Source organism: Diuraphis noxia, unplaced genomic scaffold, assembly GCF_037042655.1.
Source record: "Diuraphis noxia isolate RWA-SAM2 unplaced genomic scaffold, SU_Dnox_SAM2 contig0003, whole genome shotgun sequence".
Classification (NCBI taxonomy): Eukaryota; Metazoa; Arthropoda; class Insecta; order Hemiptera; family Aphididae; genus Diuraphis; species Diuraphis noxia.
The window spans coordinates 42,564,214-42,587,319 of NW_028301713.1; the positions used below are offsets into that span (position 1 = coordinate 42,564,214).

The 23,106-nt window shown below is 27.7% G+C and overlaps 1 protein-coding gene across 2 annotated transcripts; it reads right to left on the reverse strand.

The window, feature by feature from the left end:
• Window positions 1-888: 888 nt before the first annotated feature.
• On the reverse strand, window positions 889-16,689 carry rin (ras GTPase-activating protein-binding protein 2). Of its 2 annotated transcripts, none has more exons than XM_015520982.2 (10): window positions 16,313-16,689; window positions 10,492-10,650; window positions 8,425-8,725; window positions 8,116-8,358; window positions 7,640-7,844; window positions 6,519-6,667; window positions 6,280-6,448; window positions 5,253-5,392; window positions 5,040-5,183; window positions 889-1,996 (listed from the first exon to the last, which is right to left on the reverse strand). In XM_015520982.2, the coding sequence occupies exons 2-10, from the start codon at window positions 10,587-10,589 to the stop codon at window positions 1,781-1,783; spliced, it is 1,665 nt and encodes a 554-aa protein (XP_015376468.1). In that variant the 5' UTR covers window positions 10,590-10,650; window positions 16,313-16,689; the 3' UTR covers window positions 889-1,780. The 2 variants fall into 2 exon arrangements, with proteins under 2 accessions (XP_015376468.1, XP_015376474.1); XM_015520988.2 differs by having other exon boundaries at window positions 16,309-16,689.
• Window positions 16,690-23,106: the final 6,417 nt, after the last annotated feature.

Below are 23,106 nucleotides of genomic sequence, written 5' to 3' on the forward strand. Positions count from 1 at the left end.
AGTGAAATAATTCAGCTGACATCAAGTTGCGTCGTTGAAGTTTATTTGGCAGCATAAAAGTGTGTAATCGGCTGTGGTTCAGACGGACCGGGTTCGATACACGACCATCGGGCGGCATTTTTCTCAGGGCAAGTCACTGTGTCCGGAGAACAAGCGCCGCCATCCCCCACTCCGGGGCATGGCAGAAACCTACGGGTGCCCCAATAGAAATTCTGCCAAAACTCTCACCCACGTGTAAAACCAACCTACAGTTCCATAAAAGCCTACAGTACTACCCCCTTCCCAATGGCCTTAGTTGCCGCGGGATAATTAAAAAAAAGAGACTTGCTAATACGCAAGTTCAAACAAATTATTCCGATGTATTTCATAATATGGGGTTGAAATAGTTATGATGTTAACATTAAGAGGGTGAAAAGAGTTCTGTGGTCGCAACATCTAGTGTTCACGTTGGCTGTAGTTTATCTCAGTTTATTGCATCTCGCGACCATAGATATAATAGAAGTATCTTTAATCATGCTCACATACCTAACGTGAGATTAGTTTTATGTGGTAAGGAGAGTAATAGAAAGCTGTGAGATCTAACGATCTTGTCTCATTATAGTCCTAATTTTATATTCTACAGTTGGTAGATTTACACAAGAGCCCATGGTGGTTATCAAAATAATAACTACCAAGATGTGATTAAATGTCTATAACAAGATATTTTGACCCATGAAGCAGTTGTTTGGAATAATTGTTTATGTTTTTAAATGCTTATAGTACATTAAAAATTGTTATTATTTCATAAACATTATTTGTTAGAACAAAAAAACCATAAATATTTTAGTACAACAGCATACAATTATATATGATGTATAACAAAAGGAAAAAAAATAAGAGTTTTAGAAATATAAAATACTTGTTTTTTTATTAAATTTGTTTTACGTTAAAATGAACATTTTTCACAAAAAAAAAAATAAGAAAAGAATAGGAATATTTGTTTTAAAAAATGGAAGGTGGTGGTAATAAATCATAATATATTATACTGACATCATAAAATCATTGTAATTCCTATTGTCAAGGAAGCCTTACTAAAAACTGATAGCCTATTTTTAGTCTTATCAAAATTACATAAATGGGTATTGTACTTAAGCATTGTTGCTTGAATTCAGCACTTATGTACATCATATAAATACAACTAAATTACAAGGTTTAGCATTATTCAAAAAAATTAAAATAATAATAATAATAATAATAAATTAAGGAGATAGTTTAAAATAGTTTATATTAGGTAGACAATAACCTAATCTATGTATTTATTTAACAGAATGATCTAAAAAAAGCTATTTGAATTTGTATAAAAAGTTCTTTTTTAAATCATCCTGTTTTAAATATATTTTTACAAAACAAATAATAATGATTTTAATTTGGTTGAAGAATAAATTACTTATTTTAAATTAAAACAATACTATTATTATTTGTGAACTGAAAAAAAATATTTAAAACAATGTTTGCTTGACTAGGTTTGCGATTCAATACATGACATGATAGTATATATTATGGACATGGTCAATACTTTGAAGTATAGTATAACACTATAAAAATGGATACATAGTAATAGGAAGTAGATTTATAAGTGCAGAGGATATAAAATTTGAAGCTATCTAAAAAAAAAAAGTATAAAATGTAGTCTTTCTTAAATTCTGAACAGCGTCTTTATTAGGGATTTTTCTGGTCATCTTGAGTATTTAAAGAAGTAATTTTTTTTTAATATACTTAATTATTATTATTATTATTATTGTTAGTTTTGACGCCTAAAATTGTTGTTTCTGGGTCCATCATTTTGGTTTCTATTGAAACCACCTCCACGATTATTGCCTGTACGCATACCACCACGACCTAAACCACCACCACCTCCGCCACTGCCACCATCTGAATTCACCATCGAACTTCTTGACTTATTTTTCTTTTCTTCAACATTCAACTTAATGCCATTTTCACCAGGAAGCATAATAGGCTAGACAAAAAATTAAAATTAAGATAAATATTTTATCATACATATCAAACATTTATATATATATATATATATATATTTTTTAATTGATAAATATATCCAAATAACTTCAGAAAATAGGTTATAAATTTTAATTTAGTAATTAAATAAATTAAGAGTTATAAAATATTAGAGCAAATTTTTCAAAAACAGTAGTAGCGGCTATAGATATTTCAAATTTATATATGAGGTTTTTATCATTACCACATAGAATACAATATAATTATTAAATCAGGGATGACCAAAAAAAGCATTATAAGCTGCGCATTATAATAAAAACTAATAACTATTAGAAAAAAATTTAATGGACAACCCACAGGATAGTCACTCATGTTATATATTAAGGTATGCATAACATGATAATGTTATCAAAAAGTTAATGTGAATTTATGAAAGTTAATTAACAAGTTTATTTTGCTTGCTTAAACAGGGTGATTTTTTCAAATTATAGACCACTCTTTATTTTAAAAAAAAGTATTCGTTTTTCATACTTTAAATTTTTTTTTATGTACTTCTCAATGTATACCTAAAGAAATGTATTTTGGTTAAACTTTGAAATATTTACTTTTAACCTTTTCATTGCTTCAGATATATAATTACAATCCTGTATTTTTATAACCTTATCACTTGATGTTAACCAGTGACATGGTGAAAGTGGTTTTATGAAGTCTAGGCATCAAAGGATGAACATTTGTTTTGGGGATATGGCATGGTTGGTACACATTATGGTAACCAATAACATAAAACAAAAATGTACATATTTACAGTCATAAAATAATGATAAGTATAAAATGTTATATTAAGGTTTGAGAGAAAGGGTAGGTACTGAGATATTGCTATGCACCATGGTTTGAATGTATAATACACCACTACCATAATCACACAATTCTTGAAAATCTAAACAAAAACTTAAACAATTTGATCAATGAATGTCAATATTAAAATACTAAAAAGCATAGGCGGAACTACGGCCTGGGCCAACTGGGCCATGGCCCAGGCTAATTGGCTCCGTATTAGAGTATACATTTGCTAAGAATATATTATTTTAAATGTAATAAAAAAATTAGGTATTAATGCGAAAAAAATATTATTAGTAGTATTACAATTGGCCATCGAAATCAAATCATTATCAAAAGTTTTTAAATTATTGATATTTATTTTTAGAAAATGTCATTTTGCGAGTCTCGCCATATTATTTTCATTGTTCATGCGTCCCGTACGGGTCTTATCGTTTTTATTATTATTGTGTTTAAATGTCCTAATCGTCAATCGTTTATCGAATAATCCAAATATAGACATTATATAGTTATTAGTTAATAGTTTAATACTTTTTACTTATTTGACGACCATACCTACTGGTGAACGGACTGAGGATACAGATGCTTGGTTAGCAAAATGGACAAGTAAATTAACAATTTTATACTTATTTTTAAGTGTAAGTTTACATGTAAGATATAGGTATTTATTAGCTAGTTATTAGTTTTCAAACCAAATGCACTTCGATATAATATATGGAAATTCACAGTGTCACAACTTGGTGTATATTAGTGGGTGTGCAAGCAAATATTATAGAATATAAGACCCATGTAACCATGTACCTAAATACCTAATAAATCCTTTAAAAATATCACTTACTGTTTGTAGCTATATAGATTATTATACATAAATGGTTAGGTTAAGTTAACCAGTTAAACAGACTTAATAATTAATATTATATAAATATATATTATGTATCTAATTAATAATTTATAAATATATATTATGTATCTAATTAATAATTTATACAATTAAGTCAGCACATTTGTGAAGAACATGGCGTAAACATACCATCAATCAGACCTAGAAAACTGCCTGCACGTAGAGATGAAAATTGGCAAAATCAGTTTGTATTTGAGACCAAAAAAGAGGAAATCCGAGTTACTACAATGTATCCATTGATTGATTCGTTAGTACAAGGAATTGACGAACGTTTCAGTCAAGAAAGCACTTCAATCATTACTGGAGTGGGGAAAATGTTGAAATTTGAACTGAACAAAGATGACATTAATTTATTGACAAATCATTTTGATTTATCAAAGGATGAATTTGTAAGTGAAATACATCTTTTGAAGGCACGAAACAAAGATGATATTCTTACTAATAAAGACTGTGCATTTTGGTTAAAATGGTTACGAGAAAATGGTATTGAGACCATTTTTTTTTCAGCATAGAAAAGTATTAAAAGGTTTCTCCGTCATACCAGTCACAAGTGCTTCGTGTGAAAGAGCTTTTTCGAAGCTAACGCATATTAAAACTAAGTTACGGATGACAATGACTCAAGGACGATTGGAAAATTTAATGCTTCCATATATTGAACAAACCATGGCCAAAAATGTCGACATTAATGATGTGATCAAAGAATTTAAAAGAATGGTCCCATATGAACGTCGTTTAGCATTATAAGTCTTAATTTTAAGATAGCAATTTAAATATATTTACTATCTGTATTTTACATTTAAAATTTAACTATTTAAGTTTAAATTATAAGTGATATAATTTAGTTTTAAATAACATCAATAAATACTCATGTTATACATTTATATTGTAATAAAAAACATTAATATTCCCTATCGCCCTCCACTCTTATTTCCTTTGAGTATTCTAAGTGCAAAATGACTCTCGACTCTCGAGAGTGGCCCAGTCTAGTTAAAATGTCTAGTTCCGCCTATGCTAAAAAGTATAGTACATATTCAAAATTTCAAATATTTTGTTTTGCGTAGTATACACATTACACACCAGGTTGCAGAGCATAAATAGTATAGCAGTAAAAAGGTTAAAATAATTACAAGCATAATAAAAACATTTTACATAAATGTAGAATGTATCCATAATAATAGTCATGTAAACAGTGATACCTTTAAAAATGTATTTTCAAGAAAGTGCTTAAAATTTTATGACTATAGGGAAATATTACAATTTTATTGGCAATTGTATTAATTTTTATAACTAACAAACTTTTAAAACTTACTCGACTCTTTAATACTTTATGTGCCGTATCTATACTTTCAAAAATGACAAAACCAAAGTTGCCATTCATAGATGGATCACCAGTTTTGCTGCCTCCCTTCATTATTCGCACATCCAATAAATTACCAAATTTTTCAAATAAGTTCTAAAATTATTATTATTATTATTATTAAAACATAATATCAATGAATTATAATTAAGTAGATGTACATACACGTAAGTCACTTTCTTGAACTTCTGGAGGGATTTTACCAATAAATAATTGTTGTTCATCAGACTGGAACATACCATTGTAAGACCCTGATTGGTTACCTCTGTTAATCCTTGGGTCGTTACCAGGACCATTGTTGTATCCTAAATATAATTAGCAGTCATAATACAAATGTTAAAAAGATGCCGAATCAATGTGACATGTATCTATCTTAAAAACGTATAAGTAACATAAACATAACATACCAAATTTGAAATTGGAAGAATTAATTTTATATTGTTAGTTTTCAATGTGAATTGGCCATTATCAAACTTATAATTAAGAATACGTAACAGTGGTATTTGTTGTCTCCGTCTTACCAGTGCATAATATACCAAATTTACGCTCAACAGAACACTTGTAGATCCTTTAGTTTAAAAATTACAGTGAAACGACCTATTATGAAACTTGATGGTGAGAACATTATCTGTGTTTGTTGATTTTTTACGATAATTCAATTTTTAAGTGAGTTATTAGCATTTATAATGTACTGTTTATTATATGCTCATAACTCACTTAAAAATTGAAATATCGTAAATAACAAACGCACAAACACAGATAATATTCTTACCATCAAGTTTCATAATAGGTCACTATATTCACTGAAATTTTTAAACTAAAGGAGTTTCAAGTGTTCTGCTGAGCGTAAATTTGCTATATTACGCACGGGTAACTGTTACATTTTCTTAATTATATAATTTAGGGAACTCATAGGCATTAATTTATATTTTGATTTCTAAGTAAATTATAAGTGAGTAAAATATTTCAATTTTTGCACACTCCATATTATATACTTAAAATTTAATCATCAGAAGTCTATAAAATTATGCCTTGAATAATATTCTTATGTGGTTGTAAGTAAAATTTAGTAAAGCTAATAACACAAAATTGGTTTGCCATGTTATAAGTTTATATGACGTAGATAAAATGAGAATTAGAAACTTTAAACAATACATGTATGATAAAAAATACAAAAAATTCTAATACAAACCATTTTCGCGATTGTTAAAAGAATTTCTGCTGGGTCTATCATTTAAATTTCTACCACCAACTCCACCACCTCTACCATTATAGTTGTTCCTCACATTTCTATTAGCATTGCCTCTCTGCTCATACTGGTTATTAGGAAAGGTATTGCTTGAATAATCATTGTTTCGCACCTAATTAGAAATTGAATGTAGTAAATTGTGGAAAATCAAATATAAGTGCAAAATCAAAACAAAAATATACCGGTGAAGTTGCTTTAGGTAAAGGTGTTGAGTAATTTTGTGACTGTACAGAAACTGGTTGAGGGGCTTCAGTATGAGTCTCTGTTGATCGTCCACTTGACTTGAAGAGCTGTGCATATAATGGTTTTGGTTGATCTCCAGGCGAAACAGCTAAAAATTATTAAAACATTTTACATTTTTATAAAATCATATATTAATACAAGTTGAAAAAAATCAACCTTGTCTAAGAAAAAAATTGATCAAATATAGGGTACAGCGATGTATCTCCGGTTTATGAGTACCTTAGTTCACAGGCAAATGTGTCAGTGTACCTAACTTTGTGAAATAAATTAGTCACAGATTGAATTTGAGACTTAGTATAATTTAGAAGTTTCAAAAATTCTCTTAACTATTTTGATATCTCTAAATATAATCTCAGGTTTTGACCAAAACCAATCTTGTAGTTTTTGAGTATATAAGTTACAAACATACATCTGGTTTTAAGATATAGATTCATTAATCAAGGTCTTTTACATGCCACAATTCAATGAATGCTTTTTACCTCATTCGTTCTCATCACAGCTTCAGCAATTCTGGCTTAGTGATGAGGAACCAGTTTTTAAATAAGTAAGATACCTGTCAGATCATACCGTTATAATAGATTTGAAATTATCATAAGGTTAGAAGTTATCATCAACTAATAAATCAAATATGGACATATTCTATTTATATTTAATTGTGCAAGTATTATTATAGTTAACTGTAAATTATGGTTGATCAATAATAGAATTTTAAGACTGTATATATTTATAATTTATTGACTTTCAATTTCAATATTATTTTTTGATGTAAATTTCTTGAATAGAAACTCAGTGAACTAACAATTTAGCAGAATTTATACAGTATTTTAACTTTTGAACTCAGACAATTTCTTTTAATTTTATTTAACTTTAATTAATTCTTGAGTCAAATTATTATGAATAATAATTATAAAAAATGTAAGACTAATAAAATATAAATATTACCTCCTGTCATACAAAATTAATATCTTAATATGGTATCAAAATATAATTACTTATATAAAAAAATAACAGGAATTTTAAATATTTAGACTTTAGAATTTAGATTTCAAATTAAATATACCTTCAGTAATTGGTGTATCTTTCTTAATAGGTTCTTGGTTTTCTTTTATATCCACATTATGATTTGTAGGTTCTTCTTGATGTTGAAGTTTAGGTTGTTCTGTCAATATTTGATTTTGATTGTATGTAGGTTGAGTTCTAGACACATTATTACTTGGGGGTAATACAGTAGGAGCCAAATTTTGAACCGGAGCAGTAACAGTTGGCTAGAAAAAATTAAAATATATTTTAATACTTTTAAATAACTACTAGACGATATATAAATGTATGAGTTATTTAGCAATCAAGTGTCACAAATGGGTGACTTTTTATTCAAATAATTCATGTATAATATTTCAAGTCCCATTTTTGTGCTATTAAGGACATATTGTGTTTATCTGAATAGTAATAAATTTAAATTAAATATTCCCAATTTTTATAATACATAAATTTAATTAGTTTTTATTTCTTCGAATGAATGTATGATTTAATATTTACAATATGTTGTTGAACTTGAACTGGAATTTGCTCAGGCAGCAACTGCTGTACTGGTACCGGAGTGGGTATCACATTCAAAGCAACCCCATTTAAAGCCTGTCCTTGAGTTGTGGTATTGTAATAATTCACTTGATGCTGAGGTTGCTGAGTAACAGGCGATTGTTCAACTTCCCCGTTTTCTTCACCATCCGATTGTCCAGAATCTACTTCATCATTCACATCATCTTCATTCAACATCACATCCTAGAACATACCAGAATATTTTATAAACAAACATAATATTTATTGATAATTTGTATAATTGAATACCTGATAACGAAAAATGTCATTATGAACATAATACTTCTTAGGTGACTGTGCTGCCAATACAAACGTTTGTGCAAAACGACGCATTGGTTGCCCACAGTTAGATAATTCACCAGTAACATGGACAACCACACCATTTCCTAGAGTGTTTTGTGAATCAACTTGCAAGATCTTAGCATGGCAGTCGCGAAAATTCAATTCTTGAACACGTTTATGAATTTCTTTTTGGCCAATACTGGGAGTCATGTCCCTGCTATATGGCTCCAAACCGCCATGAACAAAATATGAATCGCTACTATAGAATCTAAACAAATATCAATATAAATATACATACTTATACTACACAATATATTATAGTGTTCTAATAATAATAATAATATACTAATTTTAATAATCAAATAAATAGTCTGGTTTAAACGATTTATTCATAAAAACATAAAATAAACTAATACAACAAATATGAACTGCCGTTTACCTAAGGGTCAGTCTTAATCTTGAAGTTATATTAAAATAAAATAATATTTAAATTTAAAACACTGGTTTAGCTATATAGTCCTTATTCATAGTTAATTTAAAAATAGATAACCCTCGGCAGCAAGGCCATTAGGAAGATATATATTATTATATTAATATTATTTGTTATATTTAACTGAAATACCTATTTATTTTTTTGTTTTGAAATGTTATGCTTGGTTATTCAATTATATTTGATTATATTCAAATATTAATTGAATAATCAGTTAATCGGTTATTCGATTATTTATCCTTCGTTAAAAATAATCGCACAGCCCTAATACAGGTAGGCACAAAATTTAAATGTTAGGTATAAGAATAATTTGAAAAAAAATAAATATTTGAGTAGGTACCTATTAGGAATTTGAAATTTCTTATTAACCTATTCAAGGAATTCAAATACTTATGTCAGTTAATTTGTTAATATTTTTTCCCATACTAAAATTTGTTATTGTATTTTAAGTGCACATAATTAAGATCACTTTTACATAGGGATGGGCATGAAATACGAATACCTGAATGATCCAAATATCAGGAAATCCAAATCCGGATTTGATTCAAGTTCTTATCCGAATTTTCCCAATTATCCAGTTTTATGGATTTGCTTTTTATGTGACTTAAGACTTACAATTATTTTTAATGTGTGGTAAAATAAATTATTTTATATTAATGTAGTGAAAATTTAACAAACAATAGATGAATACTTAAGTTTTATGATCTCATTGGTACTAAAAATGTGTTATAAATTTGGTATGCCTATGTCCGAAAAGGTAATTTTCGGTTATTGTACCTACCCCAATGGTCGACCGGCTGACCGCGGCGGCGGTCGGGATATATCGATTTCATCATTGCACCCCATTATATTTATCTCATTATTGCCACGTTTCATTGCCAAAAATATAATTTATTTTAAAATGAAATAATATGAATACAAAGAAATTATAATAAAATATGAATAATACCTACTAATACTATTTTTAAAAACGGCAGTCTATAATAATTATATAACCAAGCGTTTGTACGAATACCCGTAGTACCCTTGCACTTGGAAATGTTGCATCGCCACAGAGGCTTAGACCCGTACCGTATCAACATATTGTCACAATTTTTACAAGTACGATTACGATGAAGCACTCTGGGGTCTTGTAAAAAGCATATCACACTTTCTTCTTCATTGCACACTGAACATAACATATCGTAGTTGAAACGAGCTATAGTCGATCAGGGAACTGATTTTTGGCAATGCAACGTGACAATATTGAGATAAATATAATGGGTTACGATAACGGAATTGGTACCTATATCCTGACCGCCGCCACGTAGGTTTGCCGATTGTTGGGGTATGATAACCAAAAAGTACCTCCGAAAATTAAGTTATAATATTAGCATGTAAAAATGAATCATTGAACAGCAAAATCGAGCTGAATAATCCGGATTTGACAAATCTGAATAATTCGGATTTTTGAAATCTGTATATATCCACTACTATTTTTACAAAAATGGTTATCCATATATTATCTATATTCAGTAACAATGAGATGTTATTTTAATAATTACCTATGCATGTAATGAGGTGATTGATTCAACATAGTGTAATATTGACGAACAAATTCTCGCCCCACACTCTGTGGGTTTGGGCAACTATCAGCAACCATTTTTATCAATTGATATTTAGGTACTCAAAGGTAATTGAGCATCAAAACTTGACAAACAAACCTAAACATAAAAAAACATTAAAACATTAAACATACTTATTTTTTAGTCAATTAAAAACCAGTATAAATTAAGATATTTCAGTCAATTATTAATTTTATAACATTTTTTATTTCAGATTGATGAAAGGCAAAATGCTGGTAGATACTTGTTTATAATAATCTCACAACAAATCATACCATTATTTTCTTTTTGCATATAAACTAAAAACCAGTTGTAGCCAATTTCGATTTCAAAGTCCATTCCCTTTGGTTAGAATTTACTTTTATATATTAGTAGACACAATTATGTACTTATTTTGAATTAACTGGTTAATGTAAAATGACATTTTTCACATTTAAAAGTATAAAATAATTTGATTATTGAGCTACACTTTTTTATGATTATTAAAGTAGTGTCAGAGACTATTCCTTGTACTATAACTAACTGGCCAACGAGATGCAGACATATCAAAAGTATAATGTTCATTTTGAAATTTACACTCATTTTTATATAAATTTACATTTAAATATTAAATATTATACATGTAATGCTCATTATTAATAGTAGTTATAACATTTTTTTTTTTGTGAGTCAAAGGAAAAATGTGTTCTAAGTAGAACTTGATCAAAAAAAATTTGACACCCATATTATATAGTTTACTAGCATAGATTAACTAACTATAGTATCTTTTCTATTAATTGTTCCTTGCATGTATTATATTTTTCAATATTAAATAAAGTGTATTATATAAAAAAAAAAAACAAGTATTGCTATTTGCTATCCACGTTGGAAATTATGTCTGTGGTATATCTATATCTAGTTTATAAATATGCATCAAATACCTATTAAGTATATTATTATTATTATAGAATATGCTGCTAGTAACAAAACAACCAGGGTTTGTAGAATAATTTGTAAATTGATTTGCAAATGCATAATAATTTTTAAATAGGAAAAAAATACAGTAGAAACTTTATTAACCGTACCTCTGTTACCCGCCATTGTTAAAAAAAAAAAAGATTTTTCACAATTAATGAGGGTAATAGCCTAACCAAAAATGTGGTTTTTCCCTTATACTACAAAACAAATTTCAAAATAAAATAGTAGTTAACTTATGAAAATTTTTAAAAATTAAAGGAGTCACAGAAGGTTTTATGCTGTGGGCCTGAAGTCCTAGTTACATTATTGGGTACATTGCTGCTCAAAAATCTTGAGGTTCGAAGTAACAAAAGAAGATGACAGATTATTTTGTAATTAATTTTGTATGAAAATATGTACACACATTGTAAAATACATACAATTATGATGAATTTTCAGTTGACCGTCATAATACCTATCTCAAATTGAGTTTCTACTATACTTAAAATTAGTTTATAATGTATATATAGTGTAAAATATACTGCATGTGCTTATCATTTGAATGGTGAAATAAAAGAACTAATAATTTGTTCGGTCTCATTTCGTAAAAGCTTCTTAAAGCCTAGTAACAAAAAATATCATCAAAAATAATAATCTAAATACTGTAAAAAATATTTTTCTATCTAGCATACTGATTATTTAAAGTCTACTATAAAAGAATAACATATTGTTACTTGTGGCTCCTTTAAAATAATGCCATTTAAGTTTAAACAAAAAGATTAAATACCTTAAAATGTACATTTTTGTACAAATTATCGATTGTCCTAGAAATTTTTGGGCATTTAAATTTTATTCCAAAAATAATTCAGTATCTAATCTATCCAATATTTCATTAAATTAAATACTACAAGTAAATAACTTCTGCAAATATGCTTATTAATATTCAATTAAAAACTTAGATTTATTTAACACTACATAAGTATCTTGTTAAATTTGTAAAATATTTGATTTAATTAACTTTTTTTTTTTTTATTGATCGTTTACAACTTCGGCAACAAAGGCCATTAGTTATTTTATTTTTTACATTACGTTTGCTTACATGTTTAGATTTGGTTATAATAATTAACTTTTATTTTAGTTTTTATCATATTATTCCCTTTCTACCTGTTTATTATTCTTTTGTTTTCATAATTAATTATGTTAGCCGTTAGGTATTCCTATCATATTATATTTTAAGATTTTTAAGTTTATATATTATTTTTTGGCGTCTCTTTTTTCTTTAACTATTAATTGTTACATATTATAATACATATACTTATCAGCGCTTCCCATTCTTTTACCTCACAGCACACTAGTCCAAACAGATATTATGCGGTAGCATACTTGATACTGACTTATATACATATTATGTTTATTAAATACATTTTTTTTTAAATATTAGGCCATTAGGCTTTTATCATATCACATAAAGTTGCAGATCAGAATATTTCTAGCAAATAATTTCAAATAGTGTTCATTTTGGTAAGGAAAACTCATGTAAAATCATATTTTAATATATGAAAAATATGAAATTTAATAATGTTGAAAAACAGAGACATTGCATTATGATCATGTTATGTTTATGTTAGATATAAAAATCTAGTCCTAGTAAGAAATTTGAGATATTAAAGTAAGAGAATTGTTAAAATTATTTTAACTTATTATCAAAATTAAAAGTAATCGTATTAATAATTGTGATATCTCGTGGCATACCAGTTGGGAAACCCTGATGTATACACACTGTTAAATTCTATTTAATGTACCCTATTTGGAATTTATCTCCATAAATAAATTATTTTTAACTAGGTATTAATATTATTTATATGATTTAATTATAATACCTACCTAACGTACTTTTTTATTTATATATTTTAATATTTAGTGGTGTATATATATAATTATATTGTAAATACCTACTAAAAAAATATTCAATTGTGACAGTTAACATTTATGTAGTACTTTAAGCAATAATAACAAATTAAATGAGTAATGCCTATTAATAGCTAAAAATATGAGTCTGTTAGTAGTTGAACTAAATACAAATCACAAAATAATAGGTTATAGGTATATAATATGTTAGGTCTTAGAAATGTACTTTTTTAATAAATTTGTAGATTTTGTTTAGATCTTATGGAGGTTAATAGGCAATTATTGTAAGTTAATTTCAGCTGATTAATGACAATATTTAACTAGAATGAGAATGGGTAATAAAAAATAATAGGTTATCATCTTTCCAAAATCAGCGGGAATTTCGGTTTTTCATCATTTTTCCTGAAGTAAAACTGTTTATAGCCTCAGTGGGCCTACTGAGTACAAAAGTATTAAGTAATTAAATAAAACTATCCAAGTAAATTAAGGTAGTTGAAAATATAAAATAAATATTAATACCATCAGCAATTACTAAAAAAGGTTAACATAAGTTAACCTATTGACTGTTATTGATAACTAGGGCCCAGAAGTTTATGCACTAAAAACTAACGAAATATGTATGCACGTATGCGCTTAAATATGCTCGTATTTTTTTTTTTTAACTTATAAATATGAGGGAAAAGCTGTTATCAGGCCTGCCGCGGTCTTGCGGTTATTTTATAATAGAATATTATATTGAGCAAGTTAAACATATTAAATTCGGCATGGGCGCGCTCGTCAATCAATGTAATAAGATAAAGCCGATAAAGCTAGCTGTAGTTAAAATTTATAAATATATATATAAATATATTATAAAACGAATTGGGGAAAAATATTGTTTTTAATATCAAAGGGAAATTTGAAAAATACGAGATAAGGATATCTAATAAGTTCTCTCAATATAAATGTGTTTATTTATTTACGAATTTTTATACTGTATCTTTATAAATTATAAAATATGCTCTAAAAAATTGTAAACTTAAGAAATATGCTCCAAACTTCAAAAATCACTAAATATGCAAAAATATGCACTATAAACTTTTGATATGTTTTTCGTAGTGTCTTGGAATGCATTTCTAGCTCACTTAGCAATAAATCTTATAGTTCAAAAAAAACATGCAAATGCATTAACTTCCGGGCCCTATTAAATAACTATTGAATAATATTTAATTACAATTATTAAATATGATATTTAGAATCCAAATTATACCAATTCTTTAAAGACTAAAAATTGATATCACCTACTGCATTTTTAAACTACCTAGTTATCTAGTATATTTTAACTCAGCTCTGAGAGAATGATGTTACCTGTACATATAACTGATGATAAGGAATTGGAATTCAATTAATTGTAATGTGATTAATTTTGGTTAGTTTACAACCACTTTTTAACAATATACTTTATGAAATGTATGACATAATGATAGCAGATTATTTTTTATACTTAACTGTCTCTATCTAGAGAATACTATTGTGCAGAAACCAAAACTAGTTTTTTTCCCATAAAACACTACCTACTGAGATAATTCAACAATTAACACTTTGATTGTTTAATTAAAAATTAACAATGAATTATAATTTAAGTGACATAAAAACGACCACATATGAACGCAGATTTTCTCAACTATAAGTGGTTAATTCACTCAAATACCTAAAATTCAAATAAAAAATTAGTTTTGATGAACGTGAATATAATAAGTTTCACATGGGTACGAAAGAAAACAACAAATAGTAAACTGACATTACCTATACCACTTTTAAAAATGTGAGAACCGAAGCATAAAAAATTCCAGATCATAGGTAACAGAGATGCTTATTATGTTATAGTTTATTAGTTTATACACTGCTTTGTAAACTTATATTTGGAACAGATGCTAGGTACAAGTTACATTAATTCCAATAAAAAAATCAAAGATAATTTGAATAACATGCACTATTAAACAAAACAGTTTTATACTTTTTATCAAAGTATCATCTATGGATATTTATTGTTGGCCACAGCCACGGTATATCAAATAGTTTGTGGTCACTGAAATATCCATTTTACACTTGGCCTTCTAAAGGCTAATTCAAAATAAATATTTTATATAAAATATCACAACAATATTAATATTAACTAGGAAAAATTAAATAATACAATAATACTAGATATAATTTTACTAAATACCTATTAAGTACCGATTTTATTATAAATTATTTTGATATTAATTTATAGGATTAGGCATGATTATTAAATAATATAACATTGTAATTATGGTATGCATTTTCAATCAATAATGTGCAGTCATTCAAATGGATTATCAACATTTAAAACTAAACGCAGAAATTATAAATATACCAAAAATATCTATAAATAACAATAATTTCGTAAAAATCAAACGTTAAATAATCAAGTTATAAATAAGATAAAGAAAGCAGATTTGAGAAAATAAAATGTTAAGTCTGTGCCATATTTTGAGCATGCTTTTAACTAATAGCGAAATGGACAGTTAAATGAACAAATATGTCTGATAAGGTCTAGACAACGCCAAATCAAGAATGATAATTATTCATGTACAAAACAATGGAAAACAATTTAGTCTTTAACACTGCATCATCCGATCGGTCATGTTTGGGCCCGGCGAAATTAAAAGGATGTTCTTTAAACCCAGGACAATGCAAGGAGAAGGCAACGCTCATTAAACCACAAAAAAAAAATGAAAAAGCGGTTTCACTTGTCGGCAAGTAGGAACTGTAAGCGACTGCTAACATGCGGTTGTCGATGAACGGCGGCCGCGTACGAAAGGTCCGCGGCGCACATGTGCCCATCGGACGACGATGCCAAAAAATGTGACAATAACAATAATAATAACAACAACGACGGAAACTACATACTTACGGTTTTTTTTTAACGGATCTGACGGCGGTGTGCGATCGTAAACGTACGCCAAACAAATCAAAAAACGGGAAAAGTTTTTGAGACGATGATGGCGATGCGGACTACAACAAACTGAGCTACGATACGAGAATCAGTGAAAAATGTGGAGTGTAATTACTTTGGAGTGCGACGTTTTGTTGTAATCGCAGGACGATTAAAAACGATCGAGAATGACAGTCGGACTTGACAAACGGTAAACGGACACGGTCCGTATTGCTTGTTCGTGCGACAGGCGCAAAAAAACGAAAAAACAATCTATAGGTGAAAAGATAGCAACGGAGTTACGAGCTGCAGAGGTTGGATTGGTGGCTTTCCCGTAAAGAAATCAACACAAAAAGAAAAATAATAATAAGAGAATAGAAATCCCTTCGCGATGTCGCCGTCGTCAGCCGTCGGCCCGGGCCGCCGGTACCGCCACCCGGCCGTCACCCGACACAAAGCACAGTGCATCCAACACACTAGACGGCCGGTACCAATCCACAGTGATCATTGGCGCCAGATGATGTAGTATTTAAATCCGTAAAATAAAATATGGGAAATAGGTATGCATTATATTATGCAGTATTACAATATTGTTTAGACTAAAGTAGCATCATTTTAGTTTTATATGGAAAATGAACCAAGAGCATTGTTTGTTCATTGTCAAGCTTATATCATTTATATATTATTTAAATCTTGTTACCCAAGATAGTATGCAAAATGTAGAAAAAGCTAGTGATGTATTAATTTGTATACGAATACGATAATTAATTACATTGAAATAATCACCTAAGACTTAAGAGGTTTTATTGGTTTAAGACAAATCAAAAAGAAGAAAATGTTACTCCCCTATGGCCAGTATGCCCTACAAAATGGACTAAAGATGGTTAAAAGTTCTTTCTGTTATGGACCGCTCCAATGAGCTATTGACATTTTTGTCAGATTTTTAATAAATAAATATTATGAATAATTATGCAGGTTCTAAGGCAAATAACTTTTTTTTTTTAATTAAAGTCTGTAGATACTTTTATTATGCTTAAACTAGTGATGAGTATTTTTAAACTCATAGAGGCTAGACTACAATTAATACAGTGTTGCAAAGTAAATCTTTATATTTTAAATTTTCTGTTCAAATTTTGAATACCTTATTATAATTAATATTGATAATATAATCATATTATTGGAATCTAAAAATACATATAGTCATAATAAAAATTATATCACAAAAGAATCTAAAAAACGAAAATACCTCTTAAATATGAAGAAAGTACTACTCAGTTCTTTGAATTATTACCTACTTGAAAGTAAGTATAATCAAATTTTTAAAGAAATTATTTATCAATTACTTTCTGTTAATTATATTTAAATTTTACAAGAATGATTTAAATATTGATAAATTTCCGCTTTATAGAGTCATAGAGATATGATTCATTATATTTATATGTATAATTTAACGGCTTAACTGCTCAAGACTTAATTGTTTCATCAATTGCAAATTGCAAATATATTTTAAAAATAAATCGTATTTAGTCATTCATCTAACTGAGCTTAGGAAATGCATGTAATTGATATTTGATATTAACTATTAGTAGTACCAGCCACAACATGCACTTCTGATCGTTTTCATGATTCAAGATTAAAAAATTATGTATAAGAAGTACTATACTAGTATGACAAGAATCGATTGAATGATTTGGCAGTCTAAATTGTCAGAAAATCTTTGGACTTATGCAAGATAGCCGACAGGAAATATATTTATAAACTAGTGCTTGGCAATAATAACATTAAAAACTAATTTTTCATTAAAATTAGTTATTATGCTATACAATTTTTTTTAGTCTTCACTGGAGCTTATAAAGAGAATTGAAATAATATCCATGTATCTATAGTAGTTTAAGTTTTTTACCATCCCAAGTGCTAAAAGTCAGCACCTATGGAGTACACAAGGATGTCTTAACAAAATCATCTCTAACAAAATGTCAAAATATGATTTTTAGTTTTTAGTAGGTACTATCGACGCAAATCGCAATCAATAATCATTATATTTTCTATTGTTAGAATATTATGTGGTTATTACCAAATTATCATTATCTTTATCTTGATTTACCAATCAATCATTACTCACGATAAGGAATACTCTTAGCTAGGCTACACTGCTACAATTGAACAGTTTTGGTATGTTCCAGACCAAGATATATAAAGAAGATGGATAGATAGAATATTATAGATATTGATATAATATAATATAATATTATTCTATTATTATAAATCTATTGGTTCATGAAAATGCGAGATGCAACTCATGACACATAGATAATATAATATTTCCAGGTTTCCAATCCTTGTTAATTATTTCACTTAAATTAAATGCGTATATAACTATACTAGTATACCTACTACGCGCATTAAAAACATATTTACTAATAATAGCCAATATGGCATTGGGCAGAAACACCCTAATCAATAATTTGACTTGGCCTCTTTTTATACATTCTTGTACTTGCCTTCTGTATTTATCCTGTAATTGCGTATTTGTGTGAACATGTGTCTGTACATTTATTCTTAAAATCGAAACTATGGATTTTATTAAGATTACGTAGCTTGGCATTTTGAATAAAAGGCCTTTATTGGCCAAAATGCCAAATCATCTACTAGAAAATTTTCGTTTTTGAGTTATACCTACTCGGTGTTTTGAAAAAATCACAAAAGCCTACATTTTTAATATTATTTGATTATTTTAAAGAAGCAAGAACATAATCTATTTGGAACATGTGTTTATAAAAAGTGATAAAAAAAAAATAAAATACATTTTGAAAAGAATGACAGAAACCTGCAAAATAAAAAATTTAAACAAGATAAACATAAGTATTCAGAAAATAATTTAAGATTTACTTATATCTGAAAATTCAGAAAAATATTGTAATGAAAAAAGTTATTACGTTTTGAAATAATTTAATCCAAAATAATATTGATATTTTAAAAATAAACTAGTTAACTTATAAAAAGGGCTTTTATACCATCAACATTAGATTTATAAATTGGTTATTTCAAATTTTTCCAAAGCAAATTTAATAAAATACACTTTTTTCAGTATTAAATAGATAATAAAAATAAGAAAATTATACTGTACTTGAAGTGTAAAAGTAAAAATCTATAAATTATATGAAAAAAAAAAATATCGATTAGAATAAAATATATTATACACAGGGCATATTTTAAGTAATTTTCACTGGGTGGCACTTCAATAAAATTGTCTACCAGAGGAACATAGAAAGAAAATCAACTCTCCTATCTCAACAATTTTGATATAGGTTTATTAACTGTACTCTACTGAAAAATACATCTACAAGTTGTATATAGGTTTATTTATTGAGAATTTGAGATATTATTATTATATCAAAATAACCGATTTTTCAATAATAAAACTTTGATAAAATAAGTAGAACAGAGTATATACATTTCTATCAGTATCTGTATTTAAAAAAATACGTGTTAAAATTTAAAATTATGTTTGAATCTATGGAAAAAATTTTTTGTATAAATTCTTGATTCTGGTATAGCTCTGGGTCAGGTTAGAGCATTAGAATATCACTGAGGGGCACTAGTGCCCCGTACTTTGTATGTTAAAATATACTATGATTATACACGTTACACTTAAACAATTTACACGTTGTATTTATAATATAAGTAAAAAAATAAAAATAAAAAAATGTTATAAACGTAGTAAATAACCAATAATATACTATAACATATACTATATACATGAAACCGGTGTGCAGAACATCTATAATTATTGCTTATGTTTTGTTAGGTATATGAAAAATATGAAAAATGTAAAAAGAATATATAAATTCTAAAAATTAATAAATAGTTTTTGAAAAACTAAACCCAATAGATAAGTCTAGTCACTCGGTGCTATCTATTGCTATCTATTAACGAAAACAATTTTTATACGTTACATTAACTATTAACTTCATGAAAATCGATGAATCAATAACTTTGTTAGAATTGTTAAATAGATAAACAACTTTCGCGAGATGGCAGATAGGTAACTAAATCTACATTTATGACTTATTGAGGTATCTGCCGATATACTAAGGCATGCTATTAGTCATAAACTAAAGTTTTCTAAGTATTTAATGAAGAGTATTCATCAATACCGAGTTTAATTGTCTATTTATTTAAGTACGGGAGTATTTAATAATAACTTATGATTTAAATTCTTCTACTTAGCAACATTATTTAATCACAATTAGTTATGTATTAAAAGTGATGTGGGTACTATTACAGACATTTAAGATACTACTTAAATACTTATATTGTATAGTATTTCAAATACTACTCAAATATTTTCAAATACTTTTGGTCTTTATAAAGTAGGTTTCTAATTAACGTAGGTATTATAGACACATAGTAGGTTTATAATAATTTTTATTTCATTTATTAAATAAATGTTTATTACATTTTAGAAACATAATGTAATCAAAATATTACGGTTAGAATTACTTATATTTAAACTTAAAGTAATTAATTAATTTTAATTTATGTAATTATTGAACAGTAAAAACTATATCACACTTTCAATAGACAGACACATTGTAAACATTTACGAACTACTCAACTACCAACTACTGCAGTCTAGTGCCTACTACACATAGACATTACACATGTCAATAAATAAAACATTGCATGTTTGCACTTTGCAGCTATATAGTGAAACAACTATATTTTTCCCGTAATCCCGAATAACCATTAAGGGCAGCCATTGTATCTGATATCACAGATCAACAATTACCTATTTAATCTAATAATACAGAAGGAAAATTGTTATTGAATATATATTTTAAGACCTTCGGGCTTCGGCTAACACAGAATATATTATATTAAATAAAACTATTATTCAATTATTGTAGTTGGCACTTGGTAATAATATTTTTCCAAACAAATATTTGAAATGAAAATAAAGTAATCAAAAAAAATATCAAAATATTCAATACAAATAACAATAAGTATTCAATACAATAAAGAGTATTTAAAATACTGTATGCTGAATTTTAACTTATTGCTGTAACTCTAAAACAAATGACCGCAGATATTTGAAATTTTCACTGAATGTTTATATAGGCATTTTATATATTTTATAAAATTTTCAAAATATTTTGATTTGTTTTGAGCTGTTTACTGACATTTTAATTTTTCAACTTTTTAGTTTTTTTATTCTATAAATATCGATAAAAATGTATTTGTTCGGTAGAAAAGCTTGAAAATTTAATACAAGGCTTCTAACACATTTTAACAATAGCAGTTAAAAAATATTAAAAATACATAGGCACGAATTTTTTTCATAAGCATTTAAAGTTCAAATTTTGACTAAATACGTAAAAATTACGGCAATGTTCAAATTATTTTATGCTAGAAATTCATAAAAAAAATTCCTTTTATATCTAAGATTTGAAAATTTAATACAAAACTCCTAACATATTTTTACAAAAGCAGTTGAAAAATAAAAGAAATACATAGTCACAATTTTTTTTACAATTATTCAAATTTTAATTTTAATTGACATACGTAAAAATCACGAAAATTCGCAAATTATTTTAAGCTAGAAAGTTATAAAAAATTTTTATTTTAAATCTAAGGTTTGAAAATTTTTAATAATCTATAATATATCCTAGACAGATAAACCGTCTTCGCTCAGAATCATTTTTCGTATACAATGATATGTAATATCATTGAATTCAAATTTAATTCCATCCATTACAGCAGTGGCGGCGCCAGAATTTTAATACCAGGTGGGCCAGGCTGGGGCCCAAATATTTTAGGGAGGGCCAAATTGTTGACTTGATATATATATATATAATATAAACAATAGTGATGACAGGCAATTGCGCAGAGGGATGAGGGGGAGGGTCAACTTCCAATTTTTCAATTTTTTTTACACTTCATCGTGTTAACTTACTAAAACAATGATTTGTAAACATGTATTAATAGTATTTATTTCCTAACAAAATATATGTTATACATATTCATGTAAAAGTATATAAAAATAGAATGATTTCCCTTGTATTTTCTTTATCATAGGTAGTTTGTTAATAATCTAATCCCGTTGTTCATGGAATTTTCAACAAAATTATTAATAACCTTGATTAATATTTAATAATAACTAGTAAGTATAACTTATTATTTTCGTATTCAGCCGCTGGAAAATACACATTATTTATGAGGCTTGAAAGCATAGTGCATAGTTTTTAACCAATTCAAAATGTTGTTCACGCCATCTATTATGACTTTATAATTTCATATTTTGATTTATTCATGAGATATTTTTTAGTATTCTAGTATGATTAAATTTAATTTTTGGGGTGGGCCACAGGGGGGCCCTAGACTTTTTATGGTGGGCCCCGGCCCACCCTGGCCCACCCCTGGCGCCGCATTACAGTAACCCACTTGTAATCTACTGTACAGCAGAGCGATATCTACTTTCCCGCTTTTTTATAACTAACAATCGAAAATTCCAAACAAGGATTCTAATGCTCATACATGCAGTCCCTAAAATCAGGGGCGGACTGGCCAGGTGTGCTAGTGTGCCGTAGCACACCGGGCCGGCTCAATATATGGGCCGCCGGGCCGCGGGGCCGCTAGGGGCTCATGAACATCAATTGATAATATTAGTATATTAATAATAAATATATTTTTAAATTTTAAATACCAAACAGTTTAAGACTACCTACTGCTATCGGTTTCCAGCTATTAAAACGATACAGTAATAACTAATA

Coding starts and splice junctions, on each gene's coding strand:
- rin (XM_015520982.2), bottom strand. CDS start 10,589: ATGGTTGCTGATAGTTGCCCAAACCCACAGAGTGTGGGGCGAGAATTT. Junction 6,668..7,639: donor AGATACACCAATTACTGAAG/GTATATTTAATT, acceptor AATAATTTTTAG/CTGTTTCGCCTGGAGATCAA. Junction 5,184..5,252: donor TTCAAGAAAGTGACTTACGT/GTATGTACATCT, acceptor TAATAATTTTAG/AACTTATTTGAAAAATTTGG.